This window comes from Psittacula echo, assembly GCF_963264785.1.
Source record: "Psittacula echo genome assembly, chromosome: 10".
NCBI lineage: Eukaryota > Metazoa > Chordata > Aves > Psittaciformes > Psittacidae > Psittacula > Psittacula echo.
The window spans coordinates 22,772,612-22,797,502 of NC_137741.1; the positions used below are offsets into that span (position 1 = coordinate 22,772,612).

Here is a 24,891-nt window from a genome sequence, read left to right on the forward strand (position 1 = left end):
TCTGGGAAGAGCAGCTGCCAGTGGAAACTAAGTCAAGAAAGCTGTAGAGTAATCTCAGACTTTTCCATGTCAGTTGTCACCAAATCTCCTTTTGCCTAATGATAGGTGGTACTGCTTTTTTTGAGGTACCATGTGGTTATATTTGGGGGGCAAAGAAGGGTGTTGGTATTTTTATCAGCTGCGTTAGTCACCATTGATGAGCTATACTGGTTCTGTCCCCTCATCCAAATAGGATTAAATGTTTGCTGTCTAAAATCTCTTCAGCTGTTTGACTGATAGTCTTGGGTTTTGGTTTCTTTTGGTTTTGTTTTTTCTGTCTGGTTTGTTTTTTCTAGAGTTTCTAAGAAGCCTCGGGAGATGAAAGGCAAAAACAGTAAAAAGATTTCTCTAAAATATACAGCAGCTCGACTTCATGAGAAGGGAGTGCTTTTAGAGATTGAGGACCTGCAAACTAACCAGTGAGTATCTTTTTAAAACTCTTTAAAGCTGAGTAAGCTTCTCAGAGGAAAATGGGTACATTGAATTCTTGTCTCTTTGAACTGGTTTAGGTGCTGGCCATTGAGAACAGAAGCTCTGAGATATGTTTGAAATTGTGACAGGTTGTCTTGTGGTTTTGTTCTTTGAATTTAGCATTGTTGTAGACTTAGTTATTAAAGCTGAAGAAATTGTTTTCTGCAGTCTAGGCTGGCACCCCTCAGGCCAAAGACCCCTTGCTCAGTGATCGCTTTTATCGCTTCCCAGTTCTCCTTCCCCCCCCAGCTTTGTTTTGTTTTGTTTTGCTTTTTCCCCTTTGGTGGTGGAAGCAAAGCGGGGCTTTGGTTGAGAAGTGTGGGATTTAAACGTTACATCTTCTTCCCACTGCCACTTTCCTGCCACCCCCCAGTCATGAAAGGGCACCTCCTTAGGTGAATTGCTACTATGATTAATAGCACTCACTGTTGAAAAATCAACTTGATGGTAGCTTTAGTTTGTCCAGCTATAGCTTGCTAACCTTGAGAACTAAGTGTATCTTCTGTGGAATGTAAGGAAGTTGCCTGTTACTAGAACTTTTTTCCAACATAGGATCATATTTTTGTACTTCATGCACTAAATGAGGCATGGATGTGCATCACTGAAGTAGGCTGTTTAGACCGCATGGGCTAAATTTCCAGTATCGAGTCTGGTCAGCTTTTAGAGTCTTGTTCCCAATGGGAATATAGAATATAAGAATATAATTCTTATAAATCTATTTTCACATTTCATCTCGTATATTCTCTCTCTGTTTCAGTAGGAAGTACATGTTCCGTAATGAACTGTGGGTTTTAATTTCTCAAATTTCATAGGTTTAAAAATGTGATATTTGAAATCAGTCCAACAGAAGAAGTAGGAGATTTCGAGATAAAAGCAAAATTCATGGGGGTACAGATGGAAACCTTTATGTTACATTATCAGGTAAGAACTGTCCTATTAGTGGCATGTAAGCTTCACCTGCCAGGCTCTTCATCAAATTAAAAATCACATGTTTTCTGCCTGAACAGTCTGAAAAATGCTCTCAAAACCAACTCATCTGTTGCAGGTGAAACAAACAGATGCAACACAGATGTGGTGTGGGATTCAGACTACTCTTGTTTCTTTACTAATGAAAGCCTGATGTCAGTCTGTGCTCCTAGTTACATTTGCACACAAAATTTACACATGCATTTTCAACAACATTCTGCTACAGTTGTTGGTATTCTTCCTGCCACACTACACTGAACAGTTTCTTCAACTATGCGGTTCTTGGGAGTCCTCAGCCTTTACTCAGGCCAGGCTACCAAAACAGGCACTGACTGACCTTCTCCCAAATGGTTCCCTGATCTTCTCCCATGCCAGCACTGTTATGCCTGGTGTCTCTGTTCTCTTAATCTACTTTTGCCTTGCATATCCTCTGTCCAGCTTAGGCATCGTTGGGTTTGTTAATTGTGGATGCCGCAGAGGTCTTGGAACAGGTTGTGTGTAGGAGCACCTTGAATTGTTAAGTCTGTGCCACCTAACTGGCTGCTGTGAGGGACAGTTGTCTCACACGTGCCATTTGTGTGCTCTCAGGACTCTCCTAGTTCATTCTGGTCCCTGTCTGGTCATGAATTTCTTGGTTCATGAGGCTACCCAAGGTCACCTGCTCTTCGGGCACAGGTGCTGCTATACCACTATGCCTTTTTAGCACTGTTTTTCAGAAAAAGCAGGGAGGTTTACACTGGATATTAGGAACAATTTCTTCAATGAGAGGGTGCTAAGACATTGGAACAGGCTGCCCAGGGCAGTGGTGGAATCACCATTCCTGGAAGTGTTATAAAAACCCCAACATGTAGCTGAGGCCCTCAGTGACATGGTTTAGTGGTGGCCTTGACAGTGCTGGGGTGATGGTTGGACTTGAGCTTAAATGTTTTTCCAGCCTAGTTGACTTTATGATTGAGAGGCCAGCAACGAGGAAACTGCTATTGGTCATCCAAGTACAGCATTAATGGTGGCATCAATAAAAAACCTTGTATTGCCATTACTAGAATTCTTACGGAAAGCAGCAGAAATGGCTTTGTGATTGTTTACTCTGGTGTCACCCAGGCTGGACAATTGCAGGAGCCAGATTTGGATTTTGGATTGCATATAAAGTTTCTCTGCACAACCTGAACGCCACCTTCAATGTACATTGTCCAGTAGGGGGCTTGCTGAAAGAAATTCATTGCTGAGATAAATCAGTGTAAGGAGTCCTATTGCTCTGTCAAGTGCATTGTTGACAAGAACAAAGTAACTAGAAATACTCCCTACTGAAACACCCAAGAGACTGAATTGGCATTGTGTATGTAGTGCTAATAGATGCTGTGACTTTCTCTGCCCTAGATTGCAGTGCTCCAAACCACCTGGCTGGGACCAGACACAACTAAGATTTTTAGAAAGCGATACTGTGGAGTGTTGTAATGTTTCATGGGTAGATAATATAGGTAGACATACAGGAGACCCTTTCTAAATGTTATGACTTTATGGGTATTGTGGAAATGAAAAGCATGGAGATGGCTTGATCTGAAATTGGCCTTTTTTAGAATGGTCTTCTATTTCTATTTTTTCTATTTCTGCCCTTTTTTTTTTTTCTTGTTGTTGTTTGGTTGGGGTTTTTTTTATAAAACAGATTAAAAATTTAGGTCTTGGATGTCTGAGAACTACTTTATTCTTCATGCAGTATGAGTGGATCTTTAATAAATCTCTTGTTTTTTGGTCTTATGCCATATACTTTGTGATACATGTTCCTCAAAAAGCTACTGTTACCAGAGAGTCTCATCTTCTCTATAAGCTCTTGAGGATTCCTTGCTCACAAAGGTATTCTCTTTGGCAGGATCTTTTGCAGCTGCAGTATGAAGGCGTTGCAGTCATGAAGTTGTTTGACAGAGCAAAAGTGAATGTCAACCTTCTGATCTTTCTTCTGAATAAGAAATTCTATGGGAAGTAACTGTCCTCTGCCAGCAAGTCTCTGAAAGGGGAGATGAACAGAAATCTGCATGCACAGTTATAGTGTGATGTAGCTATGTATCAGTGTATGCAGATGCCATGCTCAGATGTATCAGAACCTCTTGCAAATCAACAACTCTCATTGAGTCTGCAGAGAGTTGGTTTCTTGTTTATTTATAATCTTTAAAGGTCCCCTGAAAAGTAGTTAATTTAGAATGTATTTTTATGTGGTGCTGGGGATTAAACTAATATAAGAGTATACTTAGGGCATATGGATGCTTTATTTGCCTAATAATGTGCTTTGTGAGGCTTGAATTTTTGTTGCCTGTGTGAAGAGAAAGCCAGAACTGTACAGCTGTTGGTTTGCCTCTTCCCGAAAGCAAAAAAGGGTTGTGAATTGTATTTGGACATTATTCTCAACAGTGATGACCAGTCAAGGCCCATCTTACCTGTTGGTTTGTAGCTTGCAGTGGTGGTGGCGGCCAGTTCCCCAGATGGAACCACTGTGGTCTGGGGTATCATTAATGGTCATAAATGGTCACTGAACTAATCGTGACTATTTATTATAGCCACATAGAATAACTTCAGCATGTCTTCTTTTCTTGATTTGTTTCTGTTTTATCACACTCTAATTTACATATGGCCCCTTAAATGGAGGGACTGTGGAATGTATTTACTCATACTTACAGATGAAAAGCAGCCTTCTGGGGAAGGAAATCTAAAAATTTTAAAAATTTTTTGAGACATGTTAACTTTTAATGTTGCTTGCAAAGTATTTGAAATGTAAAAATAACCTTTTTTCCCGTGTAGAGCAATGTTCTGTGTATCTGTATCTGATGCAATATGTTAGGTTCTACCTGCAGGCTTGTCTAAGGAAGAAAAGTATTTTAAATAGGTTAGCTTTTATGAAGTTAAACATTTCTAGCTATGCTCAAGTTCCCATTTCTTTTACTGCTTTGGTTTTGCTAGGGGTTTTTGTTGGGTTTCCTTCCCCACCATGGGGGTGATGCTGCCTGTTCAGCTGTATCTAGTAAAAATGGACACTTTCTTGGGAGAAACCCCCAAAACAAAACTTGACCTTTAACTTCAGTGGCTGCTCCAACTCTCCACCAATTTTTTCTAAAGAGTTTTTTTGTTTTTTTTAAAAAAGGGACATATCTCTTAATTGCAGATTTCAAGTTACTCACAGGTCACTAGCGTTGGTTGTTCAGATTACCGAGTTTAATTGAACTGCTTTATCTCTGCTGTACCCTGCAGTATTTCAGCTTAGCTTTTTTTTCTCATTAAAGACACTTGTAGTATTGAAAATGATGACATGCTTCAGGATAACTTTTCTGTAGTTCTCGCAGAAGCAAATACTTTCTTTAATCTGCAGGTGTCAAAACTGTATTTAAACATTGTAAAGTTAGTGCATGTGCAGGTAAATGCAGTGACAACCTGCTCACCAAAATCATGACATGGGGGTCTATAGGGGGCTGGAGACCATTCATGGGGTTCCATGGGGGAATATGGGGGGCATATGGGGGGATTTGGGGGTCTGGAGTCCCATTATGGGGGTCTGTGGGGGAATATGGGAGGATTAAGGGGGCTGGAGTCCCACTGGGGGGGTCTTTGGGGGAATATGGGGGGATTTGGGGGTCTGGAGTTTCTCCATGGGGTGCTGTGGGGATGTGGGGACCCTTTATGGGGGAGTATGGGGGAATATGGGAGAATATTGGGGGTCTGGAGTGTCTACATGGGGTTCTATGGGGGGGATATGGGGTTCTATGGGGGTCTGGAGTTCCTACATGGGGTTCTATGGCGGAACATGGGGGGTATATGGAGGTCTCCAGTCCCATTATGGGGTTCTTTGGGGGGATATGGGGGTCTGGAGTCCATGACACGAGGTTCTAGGGGGAAATATGGGGGGGATATAGGGGACCGGTGTGCCTACATGGTGTTCTATGAGGGGATATGGGGGTAGATAGGGTGTCTATGTGGGGATATGGATGTCTGGAGTCCCAAAATGGGATTCTATGAGGTCTACGGGGGGGGATATCGGGTGTTTACAGGGGGATACGGGGTGCTTATAGGGGGATTTGGGGGTCTGGAGACCCATAATGGGGTCTATGGGAGGATTATGGGAGATCCAGGGGTCTCTGGTGACTCGGAGAAAACTCCAGGAACAAACTGGCCAGCAAGGGTTTCCAGTTGACAAGCAGGTATTCTTTATTGCGGCGCCAGCAGGCACGGGGGACAGCTCCTCCTAACGTGGGTCTCCGAACTCCTAAACAAGCCGTCCTTATATAGTCACTAAGCATACATAGTCATTACGTACACACATGCATATTCGTCAGGCTACTTACATCATTCTAGGAAGTTTCCCCACAGGCGTGCAAAAACGTGGTGCTGCTCTCTATTATAAAAACTCAGTCTTAGCCACGACTGATTCCAAATATTTTATTCAGATTGCTTAAGGGTAAGAGGCAATAAGCAAGCAGCGCTGGGTGCGCAGGGGAGTCTCCGCTCCACCAAAGACACACCCCTCATTGTCGTTTCCCACTACATTTATCCTCTAAAGTTACACGCCTATACATATTCATGACCTATCCCCGTATTATAATGAGCTAAAGGGTCCTTTGCGCATGCGCAGTGCCTCCCCGTGGTCATGGGCAAGGGTCTCAGGATGAAGTAGGTGAGTCTTTCTCTTGTGAGTAGGGGTCTTCAAGATGAAGTAAACGAGTCTTCCTCTTCTTAAACTTCTCACCTTTGGCACAGTTGGACACCCCAGTAGTCACACAATTAGCTGAAACCAACCATATCTGTAATTCTTCTGTTAACTAGCAAAGATTAAGAACAGGGTGACCTTCCTGCAAAACCTATTGCAGGATGGGCAGGCAAGGAGTATCCCAAGCTAGCAGATGTTTGGGAGGCTCTGTCTCTGAACTAACTGATAAGTAGAAGGATGGTGTGAAATGTTATACTTTAGAAGGCCAGTGTGAAACAATTAACTCATGTTTAGTGGGGCCCCTAAATTCCACAGACTTATAACATAGTTTTCTTTCTACAACTTAAGTTAAGCAAAAAGTACTTTATATTTTCCAGGCACTAGCGTTTCTTATATCAAGCCCCCTGTATCAGTTTGACACTTACACAAAACTTAAATTCATTCACTCAATATCAACATTACAAAACCTATAGCCATATAATACACAAACTTTACTTGATCAGCAGATTAAACATTTATTACAATTCTCTGTCGAAAATGCAGCATTGCAGTGGGTGGGGATGGGGGAAAGCAGCTGAGAACTCTTTTTTAAGATATGTTGGCCATTTCCCAACCATTTTTGTCCAGTTCTTACCAATTTCTAACCCATTTTTTGCCCTTTCCTAGGTTGTTTTAACCAATTTTTCCCTATTTCTAACCCATTTTTCCTATTTGTAACCCATTTTCAGTCTCTTGGCTATTTCTAAACCATTTCTGGCCATTTCTATTCCGTCTTTGCCCATTTCTTACCTGTTTTAAATCTTATTTGGCTATTTCTGACCCATTTTTGCTTATTTCTAACCCATTGTAAGTCTTTTTTGGCTATTTCTGAACAGTTTATGGCTATTTGTAGCCTGTTTTAACCTTTTCTTAGCTATTTCTAAACTGGTTTGGGCTACATCTAAGCCTTTTTTGCCCAATTCGAAATCTTTTTAAGCAATTTGGCCATTTCCAAGCCATTTTTGTCCAGTTCTTACCCATTTCTTGCCATTTCTAACCCATTTTTCAATTTTCATAACTTGGTTTAACCCATTCTTGCCCATTTCTAACCCATTTTTAACCCTTTGTAAGTCTTTTTTGGCTATTTTAAAACCATTTTTGGCCATTTCTATTCCATTTTCCCCCATTTCTTACCTGTTTAAATCCTTTTTTGGCTATTTCTAACTCCACATACCACGGCACATGGAGCTGGTGCACACCTTCGATGCGCAGAGGTTTTGGCAAGGTAAGAGTTAATCTATCTTCATCCTGATCCCTGGGATCTTCCTCATCATCCCCCTCATCATCTCCATCCGCAGAGGTGCAGCAGCACCGGGTGACCCTGACGCTGAGGCAGGAGCTGGGGCCACATGATGGAGCCCATAACAGCAGCCTGGTCCTGAAAGTAGAGAGTGTCCAAAATTACCATCTGGTGTCCACCACCCGACATTCCGTATTAGAGGGATGGAATTGGGGATGTGGGAATGGAGAACATGTCCTCACCCACCGTGTGCTGGCCCACCCCATCCACCACCTTGTTCTCCCCATCCGCCGTCTGCTTTTCCTCACCACCACCATTTTGTCTTACCCCCCACCACCATTCCCCCCCCTTCTTCTATCCCGTATCCCACTATGCCCCCCTTCCTCATCATCTATCCCATATCCCACTATGCCCCCCTTTCTCATCATCTATCCCATTTAACCGCCATTATCCCCCTCCTTCCCCACTCTCTCTCCCCCTTAACAGCCATTCTCCCCCCCTTCCCCATCATCTCTCCCATGTAAACCGCTTTGCTCCCTTATCACCGCCATCTTCCCGCCCACCAAAGCCGAAACAAACCTTCGCCCAGCAGCTCCGGGACGTTCCCGCGCCGACCTAAACCTCGCTAAGCTTCATAACCGCCCATATACAAAAGATAAAGCCGCGTTTCAGCCGCCGCTGCCGTCTTCTCCTCTTCCCTTGCCGGCTGCCGCCATCGCTCCCTCACACCGAGGGACAGCGCTGATTGGCCGCCAGTCTCTAGGCGGGAAAACGTCCCTGCAGCTGCGCGCTGTAGCTAAGGGAGAGGTGGCCAGGGATTGGACGACGCTGACCCTCCGCCCGCTTCGGGAGGCTTCGGCTGCGCTCAGCTCCCTTCCGGCACAAGCCGGTATTCCCTCACTTTTGCCTTAGAAAGTACTGGGAAAAAAGGAATTCCAGCACTTTTACCTCACGGAGCAATGGAAAAGAGGGAATTGCATCACTTTCACCGCATAAAGCAGGGGGAAGGGGGGGCGGAGTGAGGGCGGCGTCATTTTGGGCTCTTCCTCCTCCCTCCCTCCCTCCCGCCCGCAGGTCTGGCGCTTCTAGCCTCGCACCGGCCGCCGCCGTAGGGTGGCCATGGGGGAGGCAAAGAGGGAGGTGCGGGTGAAGGAGACGTGAGGGGAGGCGGCGGGAGGCGTCTCGGTGGCCATGGCTCGCGCCATCTTGAGTGCGGCTCTGCGCCGCCATGTTGGGAGTAGGGGACTGGGGCCGGCCAAACTGGTGGGGTGCCGTTGACACCGCTGAATAGGCGCCGTCTTGAGTACGGCTCCTAGGGGCGGCCATATTGGTGAGGTGCCATTGGCGCCATTGTGTACCCGCTATTCCTCCATATTGAGCCCAGCCCCTGCCTCCTGCCGAGTCATGCCCTCACCCATCATGGCTGCCACGTTGCAGTTGTAACGGCCGCTCCGCGCCTGCGCCGCCGCCATTTTTATTCCAAGATGGCGCCGGGGAGCGTGGCGCCGGCGGAGGCTCTGCTCTCGTCGCGTTTCCTCCACCTGGGACTCGCAGCGCCCCGGAGCCCGGCCGCCCCCCTCTTCCGGGAGCTGCCGCGGCTGCTTCCCGGGCCCGGCATCCATCTCCTGCACGGAACCACCACCCTGGCCTTCGAGGTACGGACGCTGGTGGGGAAGAGAAACACATAGGGACCCGTTGAGAGACTTTGGGGGGGGGCTGCGACCCATAGAGACGCCATATAAAGTCCATAGGGACACATTGGGCGGGGGTATGGACGCAGAGACACATAGGGACCTATAGGGCTACATTGGGAGGGGGCTGCGACCCATGGAGACCCCATAGAAACTCTGTGGGTACGTATTGGCGGGGGGTTTTGCCATAGAGGCACAGAGGGACCCGCCGCTCCACATTCAGGTGCGGGCAGGCGTGCGGTGTGGTCGTGGCCGCAGCCCGGTGTTCGCGTACCGGCTCCGCTCCCTCCGCGCGCCGTTTCGGTGTCGCAAGCGCAGCGCCCGGGAGCAGCATGGCGGCGGGCAGGGTCCGGGTCCCGGCAGCGGCGGCAGCCGGTGAGATCCGAGCCTACGGGGGGTCCGGGGTTATCGGGGAGGCGAGCGAGTCCGACCGTCCCTTGGGCGGGCGCAGAAGGACATCTCCTGCCCCCTGGCCGCCCGGCGCGGGAAGCTTCACAGCGCCCGGTGCGGCAGGGCTGCGGGCAGGCTATTTTTTCCTTATTGCTTAAATTTGAGCAAGGAAAGTAAGTGATGACATCGGTTAAATGCTGTAGTTGGGAGAACTGGTGCCTAGGTTTAAACAGAGTTAAGTGAGAAGGGCTTAAATGGCAGCGAAATGTAGTAAGAATCCAACTGTGCTGCTACTTGGCACCAGATGTAGCAACCTGAGCTATCTAATCGTGGTGTGCTTAGTCCGCATTCACTTGTACTGGTCTTGCTTTTCTATAGATGTGATGTTATACCTGGCTAGTCTCGCAGTAATGCGTGTTTGGGTTTCGCTTCCCAAAGACTGCTCACAACTGAGAGAGGAAGTGTTCTGGGACACTGTGCTCTCAGCTCTCTAACCTTAGAGCCAGTTTGTGTGATTCCAGCAGCACAAGTGGAAGGTGAAAATAGATTGAGAAACTTCAGTCAGCTTCAGTTTAATCACCAACTCATTTCTGAACTGTTTTACTTAATACTGTAATACAGAGAGATTTTATCTTGCGGAAACGTTAGGAGAATGCAGTGATCCAGCCCTGCTTGTTGGAGCTCTGATGGACTGTGGCTGCTGCTCCCTCCTATTTTGAGCGAGGCTAGTGTGCAGGGAAATCAGAAAGATGTGTGGATCGGAGTGTTGCTGTCCTCATGGTTTGCTATTGCAGTGCTGTGTGATGGCTGCTGGTTTGTTGTGGGCCAGGTTCCGTGGTTTGTTGTGGCAAAGGTGCTGTTCCATTTACTGAATGAATGTTTATTTATAGCTATAATCCTGTGAAATAGCTTTATTCCCACTCGCTAAAAATGCTTCCCTTTTTTGTTTTCCTAGCAGTCAGTGCAAACCACAAAAACCATTCCTTCGTGATGACTGGGGTTGTGAAGTCAGGAAATTTCTATTTTACAATGAGAAAAAGAAACACTTAATGTTTTTAATGTAGAACACGAAGAGTGGGAGGCCTCAGTTTGCTTCCTGCAAGAGACAAACGCTCACTCCATACAGCTCTGTATGCAGCAAGCTTGGCTACGTGTAGGAATGCCAACTACAAATGTTCTAGCACGGTTGCAGCGGTTTGGGCATCGCCAGGGAGTAAACGGGCGGCTGTGTGGTGCTTAGCTGCTGGCTGGGCTGAAACCATGGAAGCTGTTTAGTTTATTTGATAGAGTGCCTTGTCTGTGATCCTTCCTGGATTGGAAAAGTCTGCGCTTGGGGAAGAAGAAATTGCTCTGAAATGCTGTGGCTATAAACCAGTAGCAAATGGTATCTCAACAGCAGTTTTTATTTGCCATCCTACGAGGCCTGTCGAGGAGGCCACAGTCACAAACGCGTTGCTGTTTTGTATTTCAGAGGAGACAACTTCATTGGAGCTCCCTGGGGATTGGACAAGGTGCCCCATGTCAACAGGCAGAAACGGTGAACAGTGACAGGGGTTGCAGAAGAAGTAAGTAGTTTGCTTTCTGGGTTAACAGTAGGAGAACAGGTTGATATGGCTCAACCTTCATCTCTCTTCAAAGTAGCGAACGTTTTCATGATGATCTGTTTGGAACAGGCATTCGTTGTAACCGGTGAGATGCAGAAGCCCAGAAGGGGATCCTACAGGAAAGAGCGTTTCTGAAGGCCGTGTGCGCTATTTCTGAAAGCAGAAGACATCTTCCTTGCTGAACACCTCTTGCCTGCACACGTAAGTGATGCCTGTCACGAGCATTGACAGCACACCGTAACAGAGGATGGGCTAACAGGGACCCTAAGCCCCTTGGTCTCCAAGGATAGTTAATAGCAGTGTATTTGCTGACAGCTACAAGGGTGACAACACTCACGCACCTCCTTAAGCAATGGATGATTTTTAAGTTCAGGCACAATTTGTGTCTGGTTTCTTTTGCTCTCTTTGAAAAGAGACTTTAAAAGACAGAAGGAGGAGCGAGCAGCGTGTGCTGTGATGAAGTTGGTCACGTGCGCTGTGCTTGCAGTGAAAGACCATTAATGTCAGAGCATTAAATAACGCATCAAAGCAAACTGGGACGTAAATGATCAACTGAACGACCCGAAGGGTTTCATCCGTTTTTCTGCGGAGCTTCCCTCGTGCTGGGTCCTGTGCCGAGGCGTTGACACAAAGCAGTTAGATCTGCTGTTGGGATGAGGGGTGTTTTCTGTGATGGGGATGATTGTTTCATATGTTGTTTGGCTGGTGCCTAGACAGTGGTTTCGGTGTGTGGCCTGCAGACACTAGAAGGTGACAGGACACTTTTAGGGAGCTGTTTGTAAGGTGTCACCAAGAAAGTTAGTTGTCTGTAGGTTTAAAGGAGCAGAATATGGATTTGCATTCCCTGGAAGAATATTTTAGGTATTTACAAGTCGGAAGACACTCAGAGTCAGGGACCGTGGAGCCAAAGGAGATACAGCTATCGCATGCATTTCAACAACTCTGTAATATTTCCCGTGCTGACTGGATGGGGCACTTCCTTCTAGTGCCCCAGGATTTCCATTTGTGGCTTAACTGTTTTGAGCTGCTCTGTTGTCACTTCCCTGTGGGGCTGGAGGATACCCGGTGCGTAGTCAGCAAGCGCAGGTATTACGGAGGAGATTTGCAGTTGGAAAGCCAGCCATTGACGTTGGTGCGTGGTCCGGGATCCAGGGAGGAAGATCAGATCTTGACAGATTTATACCTGATAGGCACAAGGAAAAAGTTCTCTTCTGGGGTCTAGAATGCTTTGCGGGGCTCTGTTTTTCCATGCAGTAACGGCTTTATTTATACCCACAATGATTTTAGTCTCACAAACCGCCAGGGTGTTGGCACAAGCTGATAGGAGTGTTAAAGGGCAGGAATGGGGCAATAGTCTCAGGCCAGTGTCTTTCCTCCATGCACAGCAATAGCTGTGTCCTGGTAATAGTTGCAAGCTTTGAAATTACATTGATTGATTGACTGATGGCTTGGCTTCGCGAGCGAAGGTTTGGGAAGGCATTTACCCACACATGCTACAAGGAGGATGACTAAGGGCACTGTGGGATAGGCAAATCAAAGGGTGCTTAGGCCTTCAGGATGTTTCCAAACAGGACTGTCATCTCCTGGGACAGTCAGGAAATTACCAGTGTGTGGTTTGTTGTGAGCAGCACAGATGTATTAGGTTTGGCATTGTAGTACATGGGTTTTTTCTTGGTTTTAAGTGACCCTCTATGTAGCAGTACCTGAAGTGGATTTGTGTATTGCTGTATGGGTGCTCAGTTTCCTTTGTTTAGTTGCATGTTATGTACAAATAAGTGCATGGTGGAGACAGTGGCCTTAGAATCTATTCTCCATCCAACATGGCTCTCTCTCTTGAAGCTGTGATCCAGTGATCTAAGACCATAGTCAAAGCTGGAGTCAAGTCACTGGGGACAGAAGGACAAAATTCACGTTAATACCAGGCCTTTTGGAGAGGGTTGCCCCTTTTTAGCAGGTACGCCTGTACCTATGATGATTGCAAGTACTGGAGAAGGTCCCATTTCCTTTGGCTCAAACTTCAGCAGCAGTGGTGGCTCTTAACACCTACACTGTGCAACACCTTGTTTGTGTCGTGACTTGATCTGCTGGCTGGGATGGTGGGCTAGAGGAGCTTTGAAGGTCCTTTCCAACCCAAACTATTCTATGACTCTGTGATCTCTCCAGAGAGAAAGAGCAACAGTTATCCCAATAACACTGAGGATGTGTCTTATCCTGATGTTGCATCCCAACAGGGTGGGGGGAGGGGGGTCGGGAAAAAAGTGGAGCGGGGTAGGGAAAAAAGTGGAGGGGGGTAGGGAAAAAAGTGGAGGGGGGTAGGGAAAAAAGTGGAAGGGGGTAGGGAAAACAGGGAAGGGGGGTAGGGAAAAAAGGGAAGGGGGGTCGGGAAAAAAAACTGAAGCGGGTCGGGAAAAAAAAAGGGGAAGGGGGTCTGGAAAAAAAAAGGGAAGGGGGTCTGGAAAAAAAAGGGCAAGGGAGGGGAAATAAAAGGGGAAGGGGGGGTCGGGAAATAAAAGGGGAAGGGGGTCGGGAAATAAAAGGGGAAGGGGGTCGGGAAATAAAAGGGGAAGGGGGTCGGGAAATAAAAGGGAAGGGGGTCGGGAAAAAAAGAGAAAGGGGTCGGAAAAAAAGGGGAGAGGGGTTGGGAAAGAAAAGGGGAAGGGGGTCGGGAAAGAAAAGGGGAAGGGGGTCGGGAAAGAAAAGGGGAAGGGGGTCGGGAAAGAAGGGGAAGGGGGTCGGAAAAAAAGGGGAGGGGGGTCGGAAAAAAAGGGGACGGGGGTCGGAAAAAAAGGGGAGGGGGTCGGGAAAAAAGGGAAGGGGGGTCAGGAAAAAAAAGGGAAGGGGGTAGGGAAAAAAGTGGAAGTGGGGACGACAGAAAAGGGGAAGGGGGTCTGGAAAGAAGGGGAGGGGGTTCGGGAAAAAAAGGGAAGGGTTCGGGGAAAAACGGAAGGGGGTCGGGAAAAAAGGGAAGGGGGACGGGGAAAAAGGGAAGGGGGGTCAGGAAAAAAGGGAAGGGGGGTCGGGGAAAAAGGGAAGGGGGGTCGGGAATAAAGGGAAGGGGAGTCGGGGGAAAAAGGGAAGGGGGGTCGGGAAAAAAAAGGGAAGGGATTCGGGAAAAAAAAGGGAAGGGATTCGGGAAAATATAAGGGAAGGGGGTCGGGAAAATAAAAGGGAAGGGGGTCGGGAAAAAAAAGGGGGAAAGGGGGTCGGGAAAAAAAAGGGGGAAGGGGGGACGGGAAAAAGGGGAAAGGGGGGAAGGGGGACGGGAAAAGGGAGGAAGGGGGGACGGGAAAAGGGGGCAGGTGTTGGGGAAAAAAAAGGGAAGGGGGTCGGGAAAAAAGGAAGGGGGGGGCGCCGGGGAAAAAAGGGAACGGGCGGGAAAGGAAAGGGGAAAAAGGAAAGAAAGGAGGGAGGGAAAGAAGTAAGGAGGCCTTTATGGCCATTTCTATCCCATTTTTCCCTTTTCTTACCAGTTTTAAGCCATTTTTGACTATTTCTAACCGATTTTTGCCATTTCTATCCCATTTCAAACCTCTTTTTTCCCATTTCTAAACCATTCGTGGCCATTTCTAACCCAATTTTGCCCACTTTGAATCCATTTTATGCCATTTTTTGCCACTTCTAACCATTTTTTGCCCTTTTCTATCCAGTTTTAAGCTATTTCTAACCCATTTGTTGGCCATTTCTTACCCATTTTAAGCCATTTTGGCTTTTTTTTTTTTTTAACACATTTTTTCCCGTTTCTAACCCATTTTAAATGGATTTTTTTTGGTATTTCTAAACTGATTTTGGCCATTTCCAAGCAATTTTTGCCCAATTCTAACCCATTTTAAACCTTTTTTGGCGATTTCAAACCCTTTTTTTCCCACTTCTAACCTGTTCTAAGCTCTTACTGGCTATTTCTAAACTTTTTTTGCCATTTCGAACCCAGTTTTGCCCACTTGTAACCCATTACAAGCCATTTTTGTTTATTTTTAAACCGTTTTTTCCTATTTCTGTCTTGTTTTAAGGCATCTGTAGCCACTTCAAACCCATTTTTGCCCATTTCTATCCAGTTTTAAGCCATTTTTGGCCATTTCTATCCCATTTTTCCCATTTCTAACCCGTTTTAGGCTATTTTTGTCTTTTCCTAACCCATTTTTGACCATTTCTCAGTTGTAAGGGGCCCTTTGTAACCCTTTTTTGCCCAATTCTAACCCGTTCTAAGCCACTTCGGCCATTCCTAAACGAGTTTTGTCCATTTCTGACCAATTTTTTCCAATTTCTAAACCTTTTTCGCCCATTTCTAACCCATTTCAAGCCTGTTTTGGCTCTTTCTAAAGCGTTTTTCCCCATTTCTAACAAATTTTTTTTGCCATTTCTACCCGGTTTTGCCCATTTCTAACCCATTTTAAACCATTTTTGGCCATTTCTAACCCATTTTTCACATTTCTATCATTTTTAAGCCATTTATTGGCCATTTCTAACCCTGTTTTGCCCATTTCCGACCCATTTTAAGGCATTTTGGTTATTTTTAAACCATTTTCCCCATTTCTATCCCAGTTGAAGCCTTTTTTGGCTACTTCTAAGGCCTTTGTGGACACTTTTAACCAATTTTTACCTATTTCTAACCCATTTCAATCCATTTTTTTCTGTTTTCTAACCCATTTTTACCTATTTCTAACCCATTATAAGTCACTTTTATCCATTTCTAACCCGTTTTAAGCTATTTTTGCCCATTCGTAACCAATTCTCAAGCCATTTTTGGCTATTTCTAAACTGTATCTGGCCATTTCTAACCTATCATTCCGGTTTTTAACCCCTTTGTAAGCCATTTTTGTCTGTTTCTAACCCATTTTTGACCATTCCTAACCCATTTTTGGCCACTTCTAATCCATTTTAAGCTACTTTTGACCACTTCTAATCGATTTTTGCCTACTTCTAACCTGTTTTAAGCCATTTTGGGTCATTTTTATTCCATTTTGACCATTCGCAATATGTTTTAAACCATTTTTTTTTCTTTTGTAACCCATTTTTTCCCATTTCTTACATCTTTTTAGGTATGGGATGCCTAAAAAAAAAATAGTAAAAGAAACTGAAAAACAAGGTCGTCTAAAAAAAATGAAGTGTAAATAAATGATCGTGCACAAAGAGAATAAAAAGCAAAAGAGAAGAATGCGATTATAAATTCCTTCAAAGCAAATACACAGTTACAGAAGTGAGCAAGCCTGAAAAAATCTCCAATGAAAATACCCTTAGCAACTTAGCCCCAGCCCCAGTAGTGCAGAGCCCCCTCCCGAACAGGCAAACTCAACAGCGTTTCTCTCGCAGGCATCACCTACACACACCGTGTGTCCGAACATCGGTACTGCAGGTAATGCGGGAGGGGCATGGAGTGACGCCGGGCAGCGCTCGCTGCTGCCACCATGTGTCCGAAACCCGGAACTGCAGGGGGTGGGGATGGGAGGGGCCTCGGTGTGGCGCCGGGAGCGGATCGGTGCTGCCATCATGCGTCCAAACATGGTACTGCATATTGTACAGACGGGGGAGAAGCAAAGGAGTGCCTCAGTGCTACGGTAGCTGCTGCCATCATGTGGCGAAAACATTGCACTGCAGGCGGAGGAGCGGCAGTGTGGCACCGGAAACAGCTTTCAGGCACCCGTCGCTCCCTATTGGCTGAGGCGGCTGTCAGTCACTCTTAGTCCCGCCCCCGGCTTCCGGTCCGCCGTGGCCACGCCCCGCTCGCTCCCCATTGGCTGAGGCGGCTGTCAGTCACTCCAAGCCCCGCCCCCGCTTCAGGTCCGCCGTGGCCCCGCCCCGCTCGCTCCCCATTGGCTGAGGCGGCTGTCAGTCACTCTTAGTCCCGCCCCCGCTTCCGGTCCGCCGTGGCCCCGCCCCGCTCGCTCCCCATTGGCTGAGGCGGCTGTCAGTCACTCCAAGCCCCGCCCCCGCTTCCGGTCCCCCCGTGGCCCCGCCCCGCTCGCTCCCCATTGGCTGAGGTGGCTGTCAGTCACTCCTAGACCCGCTCCCGCTTCCGGTCCACCGTGGCCCCGCCCCGCTCGCTCTCCATTGGCTGAGGTGGCTGTCAGTCACACCTAGACCCGCTTCCGCTAACCCGTGGCCCCGCCTCGCTCGCTCCCCATTGGCTGAGGCGGCTGTCAGTCACTCTTAGTCCCGCCCCCGCTTCCGGTCCGCGTGGCCCCTCCCCTCTCTCTCCCCATTGGCTGAGGCGGCTGTCAGTCACTCTTAGTCCCGCCCCCGCTTCCGGCCCGTCGTGGCCCCGCCCCGCTCGCTCCCCATTGGCTGAGGCGGCTGTCAGTCACTCCTAGCCCCGCCCCCGGCTTCCGGTCCACCGTGGCCCCGCCCCGCTCGCTCCCCATTGGCTGATGTGGCTGTCAATCACTGCAAGCCCCGCCCCCGCTTCCGGCAAGCCGTGGCCCCGCCCCTGAGACAGCACACGCTCAATTCTTCGGGGTTGCCCAGGCAACGGGCTCCGAAACTGCTGCTCCCCGCCCATTTTCCATCCTCCGGGAAGCGCTCCCCGGAGCAGTTTTTGTGTTTTTGGAAACCCAAGAGCGTTTCTCTCGCAGGCATCACCTACACACACAGAGCTCCTGCGCTCGCTTTGCCACCTAAAGCTCCGTCCGCGCAAGGCTTCTCGAGTGCCTGCTCTCGGGCATCCTGGAGCGGGGATGTGCTCCTGAAGAAAGCACGCTGGGGTTTGCTCTATTCAAGAACCCTTTTCTCTCTTGGACCCCCTCTGGGCTACAGACACCAGCCCAAAAGCCAAGCGCTGCTCATCCTACCTCTTTTATCCCAGGTGGTGGTTTGCCCTCCCCCCCCCCCGCCCCAGGGCTTTGAGGGAGGGGCTGTGGGTGCTGCCTGGGGTATAAAGGCACAGGGCTGCAGGGAGGAGCTCATTCAGCTCTTGGGCTTCAGCTGGGTGAGTTCGCTGGGGTTTGTTTTGTCTTTTGTCGCTTTGGAGTCCTGTGGTGCTTTGTGCTGGTGTGTTTTGATGTTTGCTGCGATGGAATCAGCTGAGTGAAGAGCTCCGGGACGTGTCCAGGTTTCCCAGTCTGTGCATGAACAAGTGTTTCTGTAAGGCTTTCTTTTCGGAGGTGTTTTATTTATAGGAGGTGTTTAGGTTTTTTAAGGTCGCTTCTTGGTGCGTTCTGTTGTTTTTGTTATTGGGGTCTGGATGTTTTCTTTACTGAAAGCGGATCTTTGAGGCTGCTTTTTACCACTCGTGTTCTGTATTGGGCTGTGAGCTGAAATCGTTACCGCTAGGAGACCCAAAGTGGAGCAGTGACAAGGAGGTGGCAGCAGGAGCCACGTTTTCAGTGTCAGCGGCTCGGTGAAGGGAGCAGCGTGCCTGCTGGTTGTTGCCCATTCTCTCCAGCTGGGGATCTCAGGAGCAGCTCCACCGCCGCAGCGGTCCGGCCGTGCTTTGCCCTCTGTTTTTTTCATTGCCCTTGCGTCGAGTGCTCTCGAGTATCCTCAGTCACAGCACAGGGAGTGCAAGTGTCCGGCCCCTGCTCCCACGGTTGAGGAGCTGCTACGCAAAGCTGGTGCTGGGCATCCCCTACACGTGGAGGCATCCGGAGCGGTGCCACCAGTCTGAGGAGCAACCGTGGGTAGGGGATGGCCAGCGGCAGCTTTGCGTCCCGGCCCCCCGGCTGCGGGAGCGGGGGCCGGAGCCTCGCGCTCCGTGCGCCGTGTTCCGGGAAGCCCGAGAGAGGGCGCCGGAGAGGCGGTGCGCAGGTGGGGTTTGAGGTGGCCCAGCGAGGTCTGGAGATCGAAGGCAGGTTCAGGTCGTGTCCTTGTAAAGCCCTGCTCCGGGTCTGTTTCGAGCCCTCCGCCTCTCCCCTTAGCGCTTCTCCGGACACATTTCAGGGGTCTGTGCCTCAGTTTCCCCACCTGGAAGCCAGGAAGAACAGCGATTTTCCCCCGCTGCTCTGCGTTTTCCAGGTTGCTGTTTTTATTCGGTCCTCCTCTGTGTTGCTTTGGAAGGCAGCTGCCACCAGTAAGCACTAAATAGTCCTTGTTGGCCTCAGGTTTGAGTCAGCTACGCAGGTGTCGGCCGATCTGTGCTGCAGCCAAAAGAGTGTGCTGGTGACACCAGTCCTCCACGGGCAGTAAGCAAAGGGTCCGAAGGCAAACAAGGGGAACAGAAACGCCTAAAGCCATTTTTCAGGGTTCCAGCACCTTCTCCCAAGCGGTTGCATCTTTTTGGCGCTCCCTGATGTTTCGCAGAGCTCTGATGCTGCTGGATTGTATTAGCAAATAGGCTCAGAGCACTCCAGTGCTGCTTTTGCTGGGCTGACCTTGTCAATTCTCGTTTGTTTTTCCTCAGCCTTGTCGCAGCTCTTGTCTGCATGCGATCATCCAGAGCAAGACCAGGGGAAATCCGGGGAAGGCTGCTGGGATGCCTTCCATCTGCTCCCTGCGCACCAGAAACCGGATCATCCGGCGGTAAGGAACGTCTGCGTGCTTTTGTACATCGTACGCAACCTGTAAAATTGCTTTATTGCCAAGTTACCGTCGGGTATTACCCAGAAGCGACTGAGAAATTTGGGGTGAGCTTTGTCTACAGGTAGAGATGAGGAATCCGAAGCGTGTCTTTCTGTAGAAAATACCCGTGTTTAGGTGAGACTCAAATCTATCTGGAGAAGACGTTGTTGCTTATGCTCCTGCTGAAGTCTGTTTGGGAGAGATCCCGGGCAAGGGTGGCTCTGTCTAAATAACAAGGATTATTAGTTTGGGCCCTTCTTACTGGCTGGGAAGGCTTCTGAAGCAGCACACCAGTGTGCTGGGAATCTGATGGGAGGCGTAAAGGGCTCTGCTGATGTTTCCTGGGACTTGAAAGCTTGTGATGGAAGGGAAACGAGAAAGAAGCAGTCACGTAGTTGCAGGAGCTGAAGCGAGTGAGATAGGTGCTCAGTAACTTTGAGTGCTTAAAGTGTGTGACGAAGGAAGTGTCGTTGCTCCCTTTGGTTAAGAGGCAGGTTTCTGCTGGCCTGGGAAAAGCATTTCTAAATCTGAGCTGGCCCGGTGGTGGTTTGAAGCGTGGCCCCTCTCTACCTTCCCTTCCCTCGCAGTTCATCTGTTTGTTGCGGTCAGGCTTTGCCCTGGGGTTTGCCAGGGATGTCCAGAAATGCCCGGTCTGCCTTGCCGTGGTTTCTCTCTAAACCGGACACGCAGAGGAGAGGCCGCTGCGGGTTCTAAGGGTTGCCTCGGTAAGAGACGCGTTTTGTCCAGGTCACTCGGAGGCTGAGTCGGGAGGAGGCAAATGGATGCTTGATTACTCGGGAGCAAGGAAAGGGCTGATAATATCTGCACTTCTGCACTTCTGCAGGTGGAGATGATGAGGAAGAGCCCAGGGATCAGGATGAAGCTAGATTGACTCTTACCCTGCCGAAACCTCTGCGCATCGAAGGCGTGCACCAGCTCCCTGCGCCGCAGCGGCAGCCCCATGTGTATGTGGCGCTCAGCAGGGAACCTCCAGCATTCCTGTCGTCACTGCCGTCATCCGGGATCCGTCCCGGAGGCCCAGGAAAATCTCTCAGTGGGTGATGGCCAGGAGCACCCTGGGGTGCCGGGCTGCAGCAGCACCTGAGGCAGCAGCTCCCAGTGCTGATCCCGGTGGCGTTCCCGATATTCCTGGCCATCCGTGCCCAGCAGCATGGACTCCCCGGGGACAGGCGGCCCACCCGACACAGCAAGCCCCGTAGGGACCCCGAAGTACCCCGTAGGGCCCCCACACCCCATAAGTACCCCAACACCAGTTGACTCTTTGCTGCACTTTCACTTTTATTTACTTTTTTTTGCATTTCATTCAGATTTATTCATTTTTATTAATTTTTATTCCTTTTTAATCACTTTATTGACATTTTATTGACTTTTTTCTTCAGTTTTCTTTCAGTTTTCGTTCGGTTTTCTTCTGATTTGACTTAGTCACTTTTAGTAACTTCCCCCCCCCCCCCCAGTTACCCCGTAGCGACCCAGAGCAACCCGTGGACATCCCATAGACCCCAGTAGATCCCCTATAGCGACCCCCCAGGCTCATAGACTCCCTACGGACATCCCATAGGGTCCCAGAGACACCCCACAGCAACTCTCAGCAAACCGTGGACACAGAGACCCACAGACACCACATAGTGACCAATAGACACCCAGAGCAACCCGTACACAGCCCATGGCCACCCGCCCGTGGTCCCGTGACAACCCTTATGACTTATGGTGGTGTGATGTCACCAGGACTGGGATGACATCATCATCAACCACCATGGCGCCCCACAGGGCCCCCACTACCCACCTGCCCCCCATAGGTACCCCAGGTTTTTCATTTGCTTCCATTCATTTTTAGGAAATTTCGTTCACTTCTATTTGAGATTCATTCAGGCTTGTTCACTTTTATTGCCTTTTATTTACTTTAATTTACTTTTTCTAATCACTTTATTCACTTTGCTTTGCTGTTTACTGACTTGACACAGTTTTAGTCAGCTTTATTTGCTGTGCATTCATTTTTGTTCTTCAGATTGATTTCCTTTGTAGTCCTTTTTAGTAACTTTTTTTGGTGGTGGTGGTTTTTTGTTGGGTTTTTTTTTTAGATGCCCCATAGCGACCCACAGAAACTCATGGACACTCCGTAGAGTCCCGTACACCCTATAGACATCCCATAGGGATGGACGGCAACCGATAGACACCCGACAGCAACCCACGGACCCTCCACAGAGACCCATATAGACCCTGGAGTGACCCATAGGTGCCCATAACAACCCCCAGTGACACATAGAGACCCCAGAGTGACCCCCCACACCGACCTATGACGACCTGTAGCACCCCAGGGACACCCTCCACTTCCCCGTGGTGTCCTAAAGACCCACAACTCATGCCCCATGAAATTTCTTATTCTCTTTTGGGGTGTTTTTCAGTTTTTCATCATGTATAATCACTTTTATGCACTTTTCTTTGAATTTCTTCAGTTTAATTCACTTTGTATTTGGGTTTTAGTCAGGTTTTGCTCACTTTCATTCAAGTTGTATTCAGATTGATTACCTTTTGATTCTCTTTTTCATGACATTATGATTGGTGTGGGCTGGGTATGGGGCCAAGGGGGGGAGAATAAAGTCCTGGGGCTGTTGTCTGTGCTGGGGGGGGGGGCTGTGGGAGGTGCGGGGTTAATAAAGTCCTGGGGCTTTTGTCTGTGCTGGAGAGGGACTCTGGGAGGTGCGGGGTTAATAAAGTCCTGGGGCTGTTGTCTGTGCTAACCAGAGGTGTTAATTCGGGTGTAGTAGGTGGCACTTTGGGTACCATAGGTGTTAGGTTGGCTATCATAGGTGGCACTTAGGGAATCATAGGTGTTAGGTGGGTATCATAGCTTGCAGTTAGGGACCGTAGGTGTTATGTTGGGCATCATAGCTGGCACGTAGGGAACCAGAGGTCTTAATTTGGGTGTCGTAGGTGGCACTTGGGGTACAGTAGGCGTTAGGTTGGCTATCATAGGTGGCACTTTTGGAAGTGTAGGTGTTAGGTGGTAATCATAGGTGGCACTTTGGGAAGTGTAGGTGCTAGGTTCGTATCATAGGTGGCGTTTTGCATACTATAGGTTTTAGGTTGGGCATCATAGGTGGCACTTTGGGTACTATAGGTGTTAGGTTGGCTATTATAGGTGGCACTTTGGGTACCATTGGTGTTAATTTGGCTATCGTAGGTGGCACTTAGGGAAGCATAGGTGTTAGGTTGGGTAGCATAGGTGGCACTTTGCATAATATACGTGTTAGGTTGCGTATCCTAAGTGGCACTTAGGGTACCATAGATGTTTGGTTGTGTATCATAGGTGGGCTTTAGGGACCATAGGTGTAAAGGTTGGGCACCACAGAGAGCACTTTGCATACTGTAGGTGATAGGTTGGGTATTATAGGTGGCACTTTGCATACTATAGATGCTAGGTTGGGCGTCATAGGTGGCACTTTGGGTACTATAAGTTTTAATTTGGGTATTGTAGGTGGCACTTGGGGTACAGTAGGCGTTAGGTTGGCTATCATAGGTGGCACTTAGGGAACCATAGGTGTTAGATTGGGTAGCATAGGTGGCACTTTTGGAAGTGTAGGTGTTAGGTGGGTATCGTAGGTGGCACTTAGGGACCATAGGTGTTAATTTGGGTACCATAGGTGTTAAGTTGGCTATCATAGGTGGCACTTAGGGAACCATAGGTGTTAGATTGGGTAGCATAGGTGGCACTTTGCATAATATATGTGTTAGGTTTCGTATCATTAGGTATCATTATAAGTGGCACGTAGGGTACCATAGATGTTTGGTTGTATTTCATAGGTGGGATTTAGGGACCATAGGGGTTAGGTTGGGTACCATAGGGAGCACTTTGCATACTGTTTGTCATAGGTTGGGTATTATGGGTGGCACTTTGCGTACTATAGGTGTTAGGTTGGGCATCATAGGTGGCACTTTGGGTACCATAAGTGTTAATTTGGGTGTCATAGATGGCACTTACGGAATCGTAGGTGTTAGGAGGGTATCATAGGTGGCACTTTGCATAATATACGTGTTAGGTTGCGTATCCTAAGTGGCACTTAGGGTACCATAGATGTTTGGTTGTGTATCATAGGTGGGATTTAGGGACCATAGGGGTTAGGTTGGGTACCATAGGGAGCACTTTGCATATTGTAGGTGATAGGTTGGGTGTCATAGGTGACACTTAGGGAAACATAGGTGTTAGGTGGGTGTCATAGGTTGCAGTTAGGGACCTTAGGTATTATGTTGTGCATCATAGGTGGCACTTAGGGAACCATAGGTGTTAGGTGGGTATCATAGGTTGCAGTTAGGGACCATAGGTGTTAGGCTGGGCATCATAGCTGCCACTTAGGGAACCCTAGGTGTTAATTTGGGTATTGTAGGTGGCAGTTTGGGTACCATAGGTGTTAGGTTGGGCATCATAGGTGGCACTTTGGATACTGTAGGTGTTAGGTGGGTATCATAGGTGGCACTTTGCATACTATAGGTGTTAGGTTGGGCATCATAGGTGGCACTTTGGGTACCATTGGTGTTAATTTGGCTATCATAGGTGGCACTTTGCATAATATATGTGTTAGGTTGTGTATCATAAGTGGCACTTAGGTTACCATAGATGTTTGGTTGTGTATCATAGCTGGGCTTTAGGGACCATAGGTGTAAGGTTGGGTACCGTAGAGAGAACTTTGCATACTGTAGGTCATAGGTTGGGCATCATAGGTGGCACTTAGGGTACCATAAGTGTTTATTTGGGTATTGTAGTTGGCACTTAGGGAACCATAGGTGTTAGGTTGGGCAGCATAGGTGGCAGTTTGGGAAGTGTAGGTGTTAGGTGGGTATCATAGGTGGCACTTTGCATACTATAGGTGTTAGGTTGCCTCATAAGTGGTACTTGGGAGGGGGGAGGAGGGAGGGTGGGTGGGAAGGGGGGGAGGGGGGGTGGGGGGGGAGGGGTGGGATGGGTGGGGAGAGGGGTGGGGAGGGGTGGAGGGGTTGTGGGGAGGGGGAAGGGTGGGGGGAGGGGGGGGGGGGGAGGGAAGGGGGGGCGGAAGGGGAGGGGGGGAGGGGAGGGGGGGGAGGAGGGGAGGGGGGCGGGGGGGGAGGGGGGGCGGGGGGGGAGGGGGGGAGGGGAGGGGGGGCGGAGGGGAGGGGGGGAGGTGGGGAGGGGTGGGAGGGGAGGGGGGGGAGGTGGGGGGAGGGGAGGGGGGAGGGGAGGGGGGAGGGGAGGGGGGGGTGGGGGGAAGGGGCGGGGGGGTGGAG

At 48.8% G+C, this 24,891-nt stretch overlaps 1 protein-coding gene and 2 long non-coding RNA genes across 11 annotated transcripts in view; 2 read left to right on the top strand and 1 right to left on the bottom strand.

The window, feature by feature from the left end:
* Nucleotides 1-4,762, top strand: part of IQGAP1 (IQ motif containing GTPase activating protein 1) — a 64,746-nt gene extending 59,984 nt beyond the window's left edge. For all 6 annotated transcript variants that reach the window (XM_080626353.1, XM_080626355.1, XM_080626356.1 and 3 more), the window contains 3 exons: nt 336-458; nt 1,323-1,431; nt 3,344-4,762. In XM_080626353.1, the coding sequence (XP_080482479.1) occupies nt 336-458; nt 1,323-1,431; nt 3,344-3,457 (346 nt within the window). In that variant the 3' untranslated portion in view covers nt 3,458-4,762. The remainder of the gene's footprint in view (nt 1-335; nt 459-1,322; nt 1,432-3,343) is intronic.
* A 1,119-nt stretch (nt 4,763-5,881) lies between these two features.
* On the bottom strand, nt 5,882-8,150 carry LOC308225532. The gene is made up of 3 exons (XR_013957758.1): nt 8,022-8,150; nt 7,337-7,580; nt 5,882-6,241 (listed from the first exon to the last, which is right to left on the bottom strand). It is a non-coding gene; the product is annotated as an uncharacterized lncRNA (long non-coding RNA).
* LOC308225530 lies at nt 8,076-22,185 on the top strand. 4 transcript variants are annotated; one of them, XR_013957755.1, is made up of 6 exons: nt 8,489-9,097; nt 10,995-11,088; nt 11,197-11,328; nt 16,435-16,477; nt 19,457-19,575; nt 20,459-22,185. It is a non-coding gene; the product is annotated as an uncharacterized lncRNA (long non-coding RNA). The 4 variants fall into 4 exon arrangements; XR_013957754.1 differs by lacking the exon at nt 16,435-16,477 and having other exon boundaries at nt 8,076-9,097; XR_013957756.1 differs by lacking the exons at nt 16,435-16,477; nt 19,457-19,575; nt 20,459-22,185 and adding an exon at nt 12,967-13,347.
* Nucleotides 22,186-24,891: the final 2,706 nt, after the last annotated feature.